The 14,302-nt window shown below is 60.5% G+C and overlaps 2 protein-coding genes across 2 annotated transcripts; one reads left to right on the top strand and one right to left on the bottom strand.

The window, feature by feature from the left end:
* Positions 1-3,398: 3,398 nt before the first annotated feature.
* Positions 3,399-7,221, top strand: GFAP (glial fibrillary acidic protein). Its single transcript, XM_066336853.1, has 9 exons — positions 3,399-3,862; positions 4,364-4,424; positions 4,793-4,888; positions 4,955-5,116; positions 5,405-5,530; positions 5,724-5,944; positions 6,132-6,175; positions 6,821-6,906; positions 7,163-7,221. The coding sequence occupies exons 1-9, from the start codon at positions 3,399-3,401 to the stop codon at positions 7,202-7,204; spliced, it is 1,302 nt and encodes a 433-aa protein (XP_066192950.1). The 3' UTR covers positions 7,205-7,221.
* Positions 7,222-10,913: 3,692 nt separating this feature from the next.
* Positions 10,914-14,193, bottom strand: CCDC103 (coiled-coil domain containing 103). The gene is made up of 3 exons (XM_066336963.1): positions 14,009-14,193; positions 12,953-13,085; positions 10,914-11,601 (listed from the first exon to the last, which is right to left on the bottom strand). The coding sequence occupies exons 1-3, from the start codon at positions 14,167-14,169 to the stop codon at positions 11,134-11,136; spliced, it is 762 nt and encodes a 253-aa protein (XP_066193060.1). The 5' UTR covers positions 14,170-14,193; the 3' UTR covers positions 10,914-11,133.
* Between the last annotated feature and the right edge of the window lie 109 nt (positions 14,194-14,302).

Raw genomic sequence — 14,302 nt, 5'->3', positions numbered from 1 at the left:
GGACAGAGGTGCTGGAAGCTGAGGGCTGCTCCTGTAGCCTCACCAGCCTGTGGTTTGTTGGGAGGCAGAGCTGGCAGCGGGAAGGGCACGTTTCCAGCACAGCTCAGGGATTTGTGCAGGCAGGAATCCAGGACCCACCAACGAGGCCAGCTGGGAGCTGGCTGCAAAAGCATCCAGACACCTGGGCTGCTCCCTGCAAGCAGCAAAGGGCGAGGCACCAGGCTCAGGCTGAAGTGACAGCCACAGGCTCCGTCTGCCCAGGCAGCCGTGACAGCCCTGCCAATTCGGGCAAGGGCCTGGCTGCACTTGAAATCCACTGGCAGCTTTGCACCCAGACACCAGAGAGCTCACGGACAGAGCTCGTGGGGAGCAAAATTCCCAGCTCAGTGCTGAGGGGGCCAGCCCTGGGATGTGGGTCCTGGCACAGGTTTCCAGCCCCGTTTTCCAGCAGCAATGGCAACGATCCCAAAGGCAGCAGCCCTCACCTGGAAGATGGTGTGGCAGCAGGAGGAGGTGGCATTGGCCTGGGTGTGACGCTGTGCCCGGTTTTTATTGCCCTTGGCCAACCTGTCCAGGAGCTGCTGTGGTGCCGTGGGCTGGGGGAGAACGGGCAGGGCTGGGTCAGCAGCTGGACACAGCAGGGGGACACCCCGAGGCCGAGCAGCCCCAGCAGTGGGGCCGAGGCACCCGGGGGCTCTGTGGGCCTGTGACAGCTCGAGGCCACGTCTGGTGGCAGCCAGGAGCCAGGAGGCGTTGGGACCTTCACACCTCCGTGTCCCCAGGACCCCCAGCTGCTCTCAGCACCACTGCAGGCATAGAACAGTTCCAGGCTGTGTGGTTTGGGGCTGCTGTTGTGTCTCCCCATTCCCGCAGCTGTTTGGGATGGGGTCACGGAGCTGCTGGAGGACACGGCTCCTGTTCCAATGGTCTGGGTCCTCGTGCACTCCTTGAAGTGTGGGGTTGGTTTAGCTGGAGGGTGAAGTCGGGGAGAGCGATCTCCAGGCTGGGGGAGGCCTCAGAGACTCTCCCTGGGCTCTGCTTCCCATTCCCTCCCTGTGCCAACCCCGGCCAGTGCCCCCTTAGTACCCCTGTGAGCCTGAACCCCCTTCAGGCTCCCACAGCCTCCCCTACAACACGACCTGACACCCCCAAAACCCACAGCTTTCCCAATTAATCTGCACCTCCTTTTGCCCCCCAAAGCCCCTCTCACAACTCCCCTTTGGGCTCCCACAGGACCCCCCATGTGGGGAGCCGGGGTTCAGGAGCAGCTCCCAGCTGAGCTGGACTGAAAAAGGCACTTGCTCTGGGGTTGGGTTCCATTGTGGCTCCCCCCATCTGCATCATCCAAGGGTCCTGTGGGTGCCTCTGCACCCTCTTCTGGGCCTGGGGAGGTCTGGGCACCCTGCTCGGAGTCCCAGAGTGCAGGTGAGGGGTGGGGGAGCCACCTGCCCTCCCGGGATCTGATACTCTGTATAGCAACAGGGAAAAGGTTTTGTTCTGTATTTTCCCCCCTGCTCCAACCCCATCACTGCTACCCGTGTGACACCCCCACGCTGGGACAGAGACCCCCGAGCACCGAACCCAGGGACCACCGCTGTGACCCCAGTCCTGCCCTGCCAGGGCACATCTGGCACGGACACATCTGGTTCCCTGCACCAGCTCCTCAGAGCCACCCTGGCTGGTGACCACGCGTGGCAGCAGCGGGGCCGGGATGGGGACAGCTCTGCGCTGTGCTGATGTCCCACGGGGCCGGGGTCACCGGCTCCTCCTGGCTCCTTCCCTGCCCGGCAGCCGCTGATCTCACCTTTGTGTCCTTGAGCCTGGAAGCTTCCAATTAAAACTCCCAGCCCGCTCCCAGTTCGTTTGTCATATTAAGGAGGGGCCGGGGAAGAGGAGGAGGAGGGGGAGCCCAGCGCTGCTCCCGCCGCCGCCGGCAGTGCCCGTGCTTTGATCCCGCTGCGTGGGAGCCGGGAGAGGAGCAATCCCTGGGGAGCAGCGGGTGCCCACGCAGGACCCCAAAGCTCCCCAGCCCCCGCTCTGTCCCCACTCCAACCCGCTGTGCACCCCAGGGAAGGAGGTTCCCTGTCACCAGAGCTGTCACACGTGTCTCCAGGGATGCCACTGTTGTCTGGGGACACAAGTGTCATTGGGGGGTTGTGTAGGTGCCCCAAACGTGGAATTTCTGTGGGCACAACCCTTGGTGACCACAGCTGGGGAAACACGGGGCTGGCGGGAGGCAGGGAGCTTCTGGGGATTAAAGAAGGATGTGGGAGCTGTCCCAGTCCCACCAGTCTCACCAGTACGGTCCCTGGTGGCTCGAGGTCCCGCCAGATTTCCCCCGCAGGGACACAGCCGCTGCCACAGCCCTCGCCACTGGCTGCTCAGTGATGGTGGCCGCGGTCCAGCGGGGTGTCCCCGTCCCACGGCAGGCAAGAGCCTTTCCCGGCCATCGGCTGCCATCTACTGCCAGCGGCGGGGCCAGTCCCGTCCCTGTTCCCGTCCCTGTCCCTGCACAGAGCCCCAGGGCCCTGCTGTCCCTCAGCTTCACCCCGGCCGCCTTTCGGGGCACACGCGCTGGTGCCACCACGAGCGTCGCTCATGTCCCCGCGTCCCAGAACAGCCCCATCGCCACCCCGGGCCGTGCCCAACACTCATCCATGCCCCAGTTTGTGGCCATTGTGCTGTCACCAGGAGGGATGGGGCTGGCGGTGGCCCCGTGCCCGCCCCTGGATCCAGCCCCCCGCGTTTCCCGGCAGTGCCGTGCCCTGGCACAAAGGTCCCTCCGGCTGCGCCGCGGCTCTGGCTCCGCACAAAGCCCCTTTCAGCCGCTGCGGGAAGCCCCTGGAAGCCAGTCCTCGCCCCTACCACCCCCTGCCATGTGCCACCAGGGGCAAAAGGCTCCCCCGACTCAGTGTATGTGTGGCCGGTGACATAACTATTCACACTCCGCTGTGTGGGATAAACACCTGTCCGGATTTGGGACGGGGACCGGGGCTCCAGGGCCAGCAGCCAGCGCTTCCACAGACCCATCGGCATGGGAAGGACTTAGAGAGGCTCCTAAGAAGCAGCCGGTCTTCTCAGTAGACCCTCCCCGCGAGTGCCCCACGGCATCGCACCCAGCCTCGCACCCATGTCCCACCCACGGGGTGCCCGTGGCCACCGCTCTGTCCGCACCCCGGCGCGTTGCCCAGCCCCTGCAGTGCCGGCTGCGGGGGCCAGCGGTGGGCAGGGGCTGTGCCGCGGTGCCAGGGCTGGGTGCCAGGGCACAGCCACCCCGCCGGGCGCCACAGCCTGGCGCCGTGCCGGCCCGCCGCCTCCTGGCCTGGGCCAGCGCAGGACGGGAGCTCCCGGGCTCCATAAAACCCCTCGGCCGCGCACATCGCGCCCATCCGCCCGGCATGGAGAGCCGGCGCCTGTCCTCCTACGGCCGCCGCTTCGGCCCCTCCGTGCCCGTGTACCGGGTGGTCCCCGCCAGCCCCCCGGGCCGGCCGCGGGTGCCCCGCAGCACCCAGCTGAGGGCTCCTGCTCCCCGCCTGGGCTCGGCCAAGATGGATTTCTCCCTGGCCGCGGCGCTCAACTCGGAGTTCAGGGAGACGCGCACCAACGAGAAGGTGGAGATGATGGAGCTCAACGACCGCTTCGCCAGCTACATCGAGAAGGTGCGGCTGCTGGAGCAGCAGAACAAGGTGCTGGTGGTGGAGCTGAACCAGGCGCGGGAACAGGAGCCCTCGCGCACGGCCGACATCTACCAGGAGGAGCTGCGGGAGCTGCGGCGCCGCCTGGAGCATTTGGCCACCGCCAAGGCCCGGCTGGAGATGGAGAGGGACAACCTGGCCGAGGACCTCGGCAGCCTCCAGCAGAAGTAAGGCACTGTCCAGCTTGGGGTAGTCCTGGAGACGAGGGTGGCCCACTTGGGATGGGTGTCGGGGTGACTACCAGGAGCAGGGTGGCCACTGGAACCAAAGTGACAGCAGGGACCAGGATGGACACCAGGATGGTGATCAGGATCTTTCTGGTGATGGGAACCATGGTGGTGACAAGGACCAGAGTAAGCCCTGGGACGAGAATGGAGTCCAGGATGTACCCAAGGGTCAGAGTGGCCCCTGAGACAGGAGCAGGGGATGTGTCAGGAGCCATAGCCTTGGGGACCAGGGACTGGTGTGCACCAGGATTGTGATGGGATATGGGTGACCCCTGAGAACAGTGAGGGATGGTGTGAGGGTGTGTGGGGTGGGCACATGAACTGACCTGAGTTTGGGGGATGCTGCTGGTGTGGGGCTGTGTCAGCCCAGAGGGGTCTGCCCGTGGGCTGATAGTGACCACCACGGTGCCAGACATGTAACTGTGCCTCTGTCCCGCACAGGCTGCAGGAGGAGGTGACCCTGAGGCTGGAGGCCGAGAGCAACCTGGCTGCCTACAGGCAGGTGAGGGCAGGGGCCAGATCCCAGCTTGGCCTCCCTTGGGGATGGGCAGGGATGGGGTAGGGATGGAGAGGATGGATAGGGAGGTAGCAGGGATGGGCAGGAGCTGAGGGCCTGGTATGTGTTATAATGGGCAGGTAGGGAACAGGAATGGAGCAGGGATGAATGGGAAAGGTAGGGATGGACAGATATGGAGCATGGACGGGCAGAAATGGCAGGAGCAGGCAGTGGGGACTGGGAAATGCTATGATGGTCAGAGAGAGGCAAGGCTGAGTGAGAGCAGGAGGGAATGGACATGTCCAGGCAGCTCAGGACAGAGGACACCCAGGTGGCCAGCTGGGACAATCCCTCCTTTCCCCCCACTGTGACAGGATGTGGACAATGCTGCCTTGGCTCGCCTGGACCTGGAGCGGCGCGTGGGGACCCTGCAGGACGAGATCGCCTTCCTCCGCAAGGTCCACGAGGAGGTAACCCCGCTCTGGGGCTGGGGGTCCCGGGCCTCAGGGGCTGCCCTGACCCCCCTGTCCCCACAGGAGCTGCGGGAGCTGCAGGAGCAGCTGGCCCGGCAGCGGGTGCACGTCGAGGTGGACGCGAGCAAGCCAGACCTGACGGCCGCCCTGCGCGACATCCGCAGCCAGTACGAGGCCATGGCCGCCAGCAATGTCCAGGAGACCGAGGAGTGGTACAAGTCCAAGGTGCAGTGGGAGCTGGTTGCCCCACAGATGGATGGTGTGGCTGTCCCCTCCCGGGCTGTCACCATCTCGGGGCTGGGGTTGATCACCCAGGGCCGGGCGGCTCTCCGTGGGGTGCGGGGTTCAGGATCTCTGCTGTCCCCACTCGTGGCAGGGATGTTTCTTTTTGCCACGTGCTCCTGGGACCATGTCCCTGCTGTGGAGCAGAGCAGGGTCATGTTCCCACACTGTGCCACCAGAACACGTCCCTGCTCTGTGGTCCCATCCCATGGCACATGTCCCCTGTCCCAGTTCGCAGATCTGACGGACGCGGCCGCCCGGCACGCCGAGGCCTTGAGGGTGGCCAAGCAGGAGGCCAACGAGTACCGGCGCCAGCTCCAGGCCCTCACCTGTGACCTGGAGGCTCTGCGGGGCTCGGTAGGTGACAGCCATGGGGTGCAAGAGCAGAGACACAGCCTCAGGGAGCTGCCACCATCAGAGGGTTCCCTGGCAGGACCACCACCCAATGCCAGGGGAATGGCTGGTCCCCAGGGGTGGGAGATGGATGGGCACTGGGGAGAGCCCCCAGCTCCTGGGGAAGGTGGCCATGGAGGGTGTCATGGCCCCCCAGAATGAGTCCCTGGAGAGGCAGCTGCGGGAGCTGGAGGAGCGCTATGCCCTGGAGACGGCCGGCTACCAGGACACGGTGGTGCGGCTGGAGGAGGACATCCGCAGCCTCAAGGAGGAGATGGCCCAGCACCTGCAGGATTACCAGGACCTGCTCAATGTTAAGTTGGCCCTCGACATCGAGATCGCCACGTACCGCAAGCTGCTGGAGGGCGAGGAGAGCAGGTGAGAGCTCCCTCCTGCCCCTCACTCCTGCCATGCCCCTAAACATGGCCAAGTCCTCGTGGCCCCTCATGGGTTGTCCGGCTGGGTTGGGGACTGTCCTCCAGCCCTGCTGCCACAGCCCCAGGCAGGTGGAGCTGGGGGGCAGCAGGACCTCATTCTCTTCCCAATGCTCCTGCTGTCCCCACAGGATCACCATCCCTGTGCAGAGCTTCTCCAACCTGCAGATCCGAGGTGAGGCTCTGCCCCACGCGTGGGAAGTGGGAGCACAAAGGGTGGCACAAACAGGGGTGGCTTCTGGGGGCTCTGTGGCAGGAGAAGCCACCTTGGCCATCCCTGCCCTGTTCAGAGGGATCAGGAGGCTTTTCTCTGAATCTCTGGGAACCAGGACCCCTGGGTGCTCTCAGGGTAGGGGGGTGAGGGTGCCATGGCCATATCACCAAGGCTGAACATGTCCCCAAGGCCAATGATGTCCCCAACACTGATCACATCATCATGTCCTCAATGAAAACCACGTCCCTGAGGCCAACTGTGTTCCTCAGTGACAACTGTGTCCCCAAGGACAACCCTGTCCCCAAGCTAAATCACATTCCAAAGCCACCCATATCCCTATGGTCAACAGCATCTCCAAGGCCAGAAATGTCTCCAACCGTCTCTGCAGCCCAACTGTGTCCCCAGGATGCATCAGATCCCACGGCTTGCCACATCCCCAAGGCCCACCCTGTCCCTGAGGCTGGTTGTGTCCCCAGGGCTGCTGTCTCTCGTGGTTCAGGGGTTTCCATCCCAATCAATTTTCTTTGGGCTTCTCCTCTTGAGTATGCCCGGAAGGGCCATACCCTGGGCAGAATATCACTGCCTTGTCCTGCCTGTGTCCCCCAGAGACCAGCCTGGACACCAAATCTGTGTCAGAAGCCCGCGTGAAGAGGAGCATTGTGGTCAAAACCGTGGAGACCCGAGATGGAGAGGTGGGAAATCCTCATTTGTGTCATCTATGCTCCATCCCCACCTCCCCACAGGGTGTCCCGCATGTGGGGTGCGTCCCACATGCAGCCAGTGATCCCTGAGGGTATGGCATGATCTGGCTCTGGGTCATGGTGGAGCTGAGGCTGACAGCTCACGGAGAAAACTGTCCCTGTCCCCAAGCTGGTTCAGAGCCCAGGCAGGCTCTGCCGGTGGCAGAACACGATTCTGGGCTGACGGTCCCTCTGCTTCCACCTGCAGGTCCTGAAGGAATCCAAGCAGGAGCACAAGGAGGTGCCGTAGTGCGCAGCAGCCGCAGCTCCGCAGTCCCGCCCGGGCCGGGCACGGGGCACGGCGGGGACCGGTGGCGCTTCGGCGGGGGCATCTCCCTCCCGTGCGCCCCTCTCCTCTCCCCCGTGCCCCGTGCCCAGGGTCCGGTGGCGGCCCGTTGGGAGCTGGCAGCCAGCAGAGCACCGCTCGCACCGGGACCCGCCGGGGGACTGCCACATTCCCACAGCACGGGCTGCCGGGGCTTTGGCATCAAAACCTTCCTGCCTCATCCCGGGTCTCTGGGAGAAAGTCTGACCTGTTTCGATCTCCGTGCACCGTCACACAACACGATGGTGCCAAGAGCATCTCCCTGCATCCACTCTCTGGTCTGGGAGACCTCCCTGGATCTCCCCAGTGCACCCAGACCTTGAGCATCCTTGGCTGGGGGGGATGCAGGGTGCGAGGTGCCGGCTGGAGAGGGACATTTCCCTGTCACCAAGCTCGGGGTGAGCTCGGCTGGGAGGCAGGGACAGGAGGAAGGGGAGGATGGAGAGGCAGGGGCAGGGAAGGGGAGGGTGGAAAAGCAGCATGCTCTTGGGATGGTGTCAAGGGGTGACAAAACGGGCATCAGGAGGGGTTCCTGAAAGTGCTGGGGTGTCTGGGGTGGGCTGTGGGGCTACACAGTGGCCTCAAGGGCTTCTCCTGGCACAGAGCCATGGGGCTGTCTTGATTCCACTGGGGGGCTGCCACCAAGGTGCCACCAACACTGGCAGGAAAAACAGACCCGAGGGGCTCATGGTGAGGGGTGATCCATGGCCCTAAGGCAGAGGAATCTCATGCAGGTGAAAATGGAGAGGAGAGAGGTGCAGAGTAGGAGAGGGTGGCACCTGTGAGGGTCTCACAGCACAAGGTCCTTCCTGCAACCAAGCAGTGATGGGGGAATCTCGTCACTCGGTGTCACACTGGGAGCCAGGGGCTCTGGGGACTGGGGCTGCCCCAGCCACCATCCATGCCCCACACAGAGCCTGAGCCACCCCTCCACAGGCATTCAGGATGGGATTGGAAGAAATCCTCTGCCCCTGGTCTGCATGGGGCCTTGTCCCCCACTTGTCCTCCCCAGAGCAGCACACGCCCCCAGGGCCATTGCCCAGCCCAGTGCTCGCCCACAGCCCTGTCCCCACCTTTGCTGCAGACACTGACCATGAGCAGGACCTGCCTGATGCCCCTGACATAGGAACAGTGACCCAGGGCACTTCCCGTGCCCTATCAGCCTTTGGGATGAGCACAGAGCTGCCCTTGGGTGCCATCCCCTCATCCCCTCTGTCCCCTTGGGTGGGTGCTGAGCTGCTGTGCTCTGACTCCAGAAACACAACACTCAGTCCCATAAGTGGCATTCCCAGGGCAGGACGTGTCATGGGGGTGCCCAGAGCAGGAATGCAGGAGGATGGTGCAGGGCTGGGACACCACGAGCAGCCTCCCTTGCTACCGAATTAATAATGCACTAACGCTGCTGCAGCTTGGGATGAGAATAAAGCTAATGAACACACTGAGCTTCCATGGCTGTGCCTGCATCCACCTCTGCAACCAGCATCATGGGATTTTGAGATTTTCTGGGACGGTGGGGACCTCTGGGAGCCCAAACCAATCCTAATGGTGCAGGGGGATCTGCTCAGGGCTGAGCCCCAGGGCACGGATACATTCCAGGGGCCAACACCCACAAGGGACCAAACAGAGGGGAGTGGGGTGCAGGAGTAACACCCACAGCTGGCAGTGGGGTGGGAGAGATCCCCTTCCCAGGATGGGAATCAGGGATCTGCTGGGGGCTCTTCACCCTCAAACCCAGCTCCTTCCCGTCTCAATCCCAGCTGCAGCTCCTGGGAAGCTCCCAGAATTGGCTGCAGCTGCTGGGTGGGTGGATTGGGTGGACTGCAGATCCTCCACATGGTTCAAGGGCCAGAGCCTCACCGGGACCCTCAGTGCCCTCCTGGACAGAGGGAGTTTTGCTGAAATCCTCAAGCCACATCCTCAGAAAAAGGAGACAAACTCGGAGGACACATCCTGCTCCATGCTGAAAATTAAGTGTCCAGCAGAACCCTGCAGATGTCACAGCTTTTGGGGGATGTTTGAGATGACTTTGTCAGGCACAAACATTCACTCCCAACTGTGCTGAGTTGGGTGACTTAAAAACACCCCAAAAGCAGCCATTTCTGAAGAAAATCACCAGATCAGTTTGAAAAATATTTTTTCCATTACAAATTAAAAAAACTCAATGCAACAAACAAACAAAAAACCCCCAAAATTAGAAGGTATGGGTTTGGTCCAGCTGAGGAGCCCAAAAGGAAGGGTTTGGGCCACATAGTCTCAACATGGAAAACAAGGCAAAAAAGGGTGAGAAAAGCCAGTATTAATTGGATTAAAATAGTTTGATGGATGTTTTTAGCAGCCTCTTAGTAAACAGCTGTAATAAATCACTGGTGCGGATCAACAACTCTACAGAGTTTGGCCAGAACATCTTGCACTAGCTCCAAGTTTTCTTTTGGAAAGGACTTTATGGAGCTTTAACCCTCACTGCCAACCAGTGGCAGAGCCAGGAACAAATCCTGGTGGTGTGAGATCCCTCCTGGAGCAAACCCTGGCACTGTCAAATCCTGCCTGTCCCTAGCGAGCTGTGCCAACGGGGAGTCTCCCACATCAGTCCTTGCTGTCCCACTCCTGCCCTGACGGGAGGGAGAGCAGGGACTTGGCAGTGTTTGACTGCTGATGGCCAGAACATCAGGGATTTTCTATATGAGGATGGCCCAGGGTGTCCAAGTGCCCCAGGGGATGATGTTCCAACCGGGATGGGCTCTTGAGTGCCCACCAGCAGCAGCCCATGTGGGCAAGGATGATGATGGCATATTTCCTGCCCACAGACCCTGACTGAGTGCCCACATGGGCAAGAATGATGATGATGCCCATGTTTGCTCCCTGGACCCTGTCTGGATGCCCAGGTAGGTGAGCATGAAGATGATGATGAAGCTCACGTTTACTCCCCAAGGACCTCACTTGGCCCCTCAGCTCTTGGCAGCTCAGGTCACTGACCTGGAAAGTTCAGCCAGCTCAGACCTGTGGGTCTCACAGCCCCATTCTCTGTCACCATTCACACAATCTCTGGCCCACTGCATTTCTCCCACGTCTTCCCACCAAACCCCCGGGATTTTTGCCTTTCCCAAGAGGTGAGGATGCAGCAGGCTGCTCCCAGCTTTGACATCCACAACCTGAGCCTTGACACCACTCCAACAGCGTGCCTGTTCCCACCAGAGCTGTGATTGTTGTGCTGGGGCTATTCTGGCATCAAAATCTTCCATCCTGATCTTGGGTAGCTCCAGGATCTTCTTTTGTTGAAGTCTCCATCCCTCAGCTGTCCTCAGGTGTGCAAAGGCAGGAGGAATGGCACCACGGCACAGTGCAAGGACACACATGTCCCCTCAAGTGGTGCCACAAAGCCCAATATTCCCATGTCAGGCCTCAGGGATGAACCTGGACCCTGCCATCAGGTGCCTGGTGGTTTCTACAGGGCAGGTGGGAGTAGGTGGTTCCAGTCTGCTGGGGTGACTCTGCCATTTGCTGCACTGGATTTGGGAAAAAAATGGACCCGAGTTGTTCATTGTCATTGATTACATCTCCTTTAAACCCCTCAGTGACCATGGACAGGGGTGGAAGAGGAAAGAGACTATCTAGGTTTCAGTTTCTCCTTCAAAATTACCACCTGATGTTTTCATTCCCTCGGTTTTCTCCCTACCCAAGAGACTCTCCCATACCCATCTCTGAGGAGATCCTGCTCAGAGATCACAGCACCACAGCTTGGGAGCTAAACTTTATTTGTGCAGACCTTGTGCCCTGCCTGATGCCAAAGTCAAGCTTTGAGTTTTATCTGAGCCTCTTTTACCCCTTTTCAGCTCAATCCTGGTGCTCCTGCTCCCTCAGCTGACCTGGTAACACTTCATCAGCTCCACCACAGTCTTCTTCTCTTCAATTTCCTTTTCCAAGTGCGTCTCCATGGGATGAGCTTCCCTCCCTGCCTCGCAGCTGGCTGGGCTGCTGGGCTGGCCAGCAGCCTGACAGTCCCTGCTCTGCAGCTTCCTGAACAAATCCTGGCTGCTCTCTCTCTCTGCCTGGCTCAGGAGAGCCACGTTCAGCCCGAAGCGCTTGGTGCCCGCCAGGCTCTGTAGGATCTGAAGGATGGCAGCTCTGTCTCCAGGACAGATGTTCTCTGCCAGCACTGTCAGGAACTCCCCCAGGAGGCCAAAGCCCACATCAGCCTGGAAGATCCTGCCCAAGGCCTCCCCTCCAAGCTCCAGCAAAAACTTGTATTTCTCTGTCCCACTTCTCAAGCATCTGCGCCAATCTCTGTGAAATTCTGCAGCGGTCCCGGGCAGCTGATCCAGTTCCTGAAGGAGAAAGAAGACACTCTTTTTGTTTGGTTCCCACTTGATGACTTTGATCCCCTTGCCCCCATCAGCCCATGGAAAGCCTTTAACCCTGAGAAACCAGGGAACTCCAGGGGGAAAAGGGAAGTGTGGATGAGATGTGACACCCTGTGTGAACACAGAGGGTTGTGGAATGACCCCAACCCCAACCAGAGTCAGACTCTGCCCAGCCTGGGTCCAGCAGCACTGCCTGGGAAGGGACCTCATGGAGATCAGGGCAGGGCAGGGAACACTCTGAGCACTGAGAGGAAAAACCAGGGACTGGCAGAGAGAAGGTGGGAGATGCAAACCCCAGAAAATGTGCAGATGCCCTGTCTAGCACCACCTGGCATCGGTGGGTCTGTGGCAGAGCAGAGGCTGAGAGCTAAGCTCCAAGTGACATTCCCAGGTAAAGGAAATCCCATTTTAAACCAGCTCTAATTAACTGCTGAGCCCATCCCCGCTGGGTCACTGACACACAGGCTGAAGGAGGTGGCAAATGTGCAGCTTTTCTACAGGCAGGGAACAAGGCAAAGTGACATCAGCTGGGGCTCAGCACAGAGGGAAAAGCTCTGGAGATCTGAGCCTGGTGCTGATGGGTCTGGGAGCAGGATTTGCTTGGGGAGATCATAGTCCAAGGAAACACAATGCTACTAAGGACAGTTGCAAAAGATCTTAAAATAAACACAGGTCAATGAAATCCAGCATGATAAACAATTCTTGGGACTGTTTATAAGGCAATCCATGAAACTGCCTTATCCTGGGAAACATCCATGGGAAACATCCAGTGACCAGCACATTCCAGTGTGGACAGAGCCCATGGCAGGGGCAGGACTGAGGTGACTTCACTCACAAATGGCCTGGACAGAAAATGTCCTGTCCCTGTTTCCCACCACTGAGGGACTCAGTGAGCTGGTGAGGCTCAGTCCGGATTAACCCAACCCAGCTCTTTTCCATGACCATTAAACCACGGGCAAAGCACCAGCTGTGGCTGGGGAATCTCTGCAGCTGGAGGCTGTTCCAGGGAGGATGCTGGTGCACAGCCCTGCCTCTGGGTCCCAGGCTGCAGCTGCTGGCAGCTACCTGGGGCACTGGGAGCTCAGCATCCAGGGTGTTCAGCCAGGCCTCCATTCCCACAGGGATGGAGCAATCACTCCCTGAAGGGACCCAGCCTTACCCCAAGCTGATCCAAACCCCGATACTTCAGGGGCCTGGGAGGACTGGCTCGCACCCAGACTGAGTCCTGAGTAACTCTTGCATTCCAATTAACACCCAGACGATTCCCAAATAATTTCCATCCCTGTGGATGAGGCCCCAGCAGCCTCTCCCTCACCTGTGGGATCTCCACAGCATGGGCAGGTGCCGCCTTGGCCGGGGCTGCACAGGGATTCCACAGCACATTCCTCCTCTGTCCCAGCCTGTCCTTCTTCTCCAGAGGCTTCAGGTGTGAGGCCAGCACAATCCCCCTAAAGGGAACAGGGACAGGAGGGACACACAGCAAGAGAAAACACTTTGAGGCTTCAAGCTGTTTCTTTGAGTCAATTTCTGATTTTGAGCTGTATGGATCACCCAGAGGGGCTGGACAGGCTGGAGGAACAGGCCCTTCAAGGATAAACCAGCCTAAAATCCCTCGAGAATCCCATCATAGGGACTGGCAAGATATTTGGGGGAAAAGCCACTTGAAAGTGTTTTTCTGCCTCTCAGGGATCAGGTGGCATGGGGGAATGAGACATATATGAATGGAATTTGATCTGGTCCCAGAATGCCTCCCAAGTGTGGTCAAAGTTCTGGATCTACCTACAGATCCTGGATTCAATGGACAGGGAGAACCCAGATGGATCCATAGGGAATCCTGGAGTTTGGGGTGCACTGGGAGTCACTAAGACTGGAAGTCTCTAACGCTGCCCCACGGAGCAGCCCTGCCATCCCAACCTGCTCACAATCCCCTGGATAAAGCAGTGACAGGACTGGGAGCAAGAACAGGCTGGGAAGGGCACAGGGGACACGTCACCTTCTGCACTCCCGATGTGGCCCAAGGGTGTGTGGAGAGACGGGGGCTGGAGACGGGAATGGGAAAAGGTGACAGTGTCCTGGGAGGTGTGCTAAAGAGGACAGTGCTATTCCACTGCTGGGCACAGGACAGACCGGCCACGGAGCAGGGACAGATCTCAGCCCACACGAGGCCACCCGAGAAGTTTTGGGACAGATCTGGGCCGAGTGTCCACGCCTGCGGGTTCTGTCCTCGGAGCCGGGGCTGCTGCGGGCATCCCGAGGCTGCTGCCCCTCGGGTCCCCCACGAGCACTGCTCGGCCCCTCAGCTCCGAGCTCAGACCTTTCCCGGCCATCCAAACGAGTTCCCGGCCCCTCGGGCCGTCCCCGAGCCCCGGACCTGAACTGGTCGTAGTCAGGGACGCCCTGGCGCAGGGCCCGCAGCTTGGCCTCGCCCTCCCGCTGCCGCCGCTCGTCCTCCGCCAGCGCCGCCCGCAGCTCCCGCTCCAGCGCCGGGAGCGCTCCGGCCGGATCCAGCCCCGGATCTATCCCTGGATCCATCCCCCGATCCAGCCCCGGATCTATCCCTGGATCCAGCCCCGGATCTATTCCTGGATCCATCCCCGGATCCAGCCCCGGATCTATCCCTGGATCCATCCCAGGATCTATCCCTGGATCCAGCCCCGGATCTATC

The sequence above is a fragment of the Sylvia atricapilla genome, chromosome 27 (assembly GCF_009819655.1).
Source record: "Sylvia atricapilla isolate bSylAtr1 chromosome 27, bSylAtr1.pri, whole genome shotgun sequence".
NCBI classification, from domain to species: Eukaryota; Metazoa; Chordata; class Aves; order Passeriformes; family Sylviidae; genus Sylvia; species Sylvia atricapilla.
This window is presented reverse-complemented; position numbering and strand designations above follow the sequence as displayed.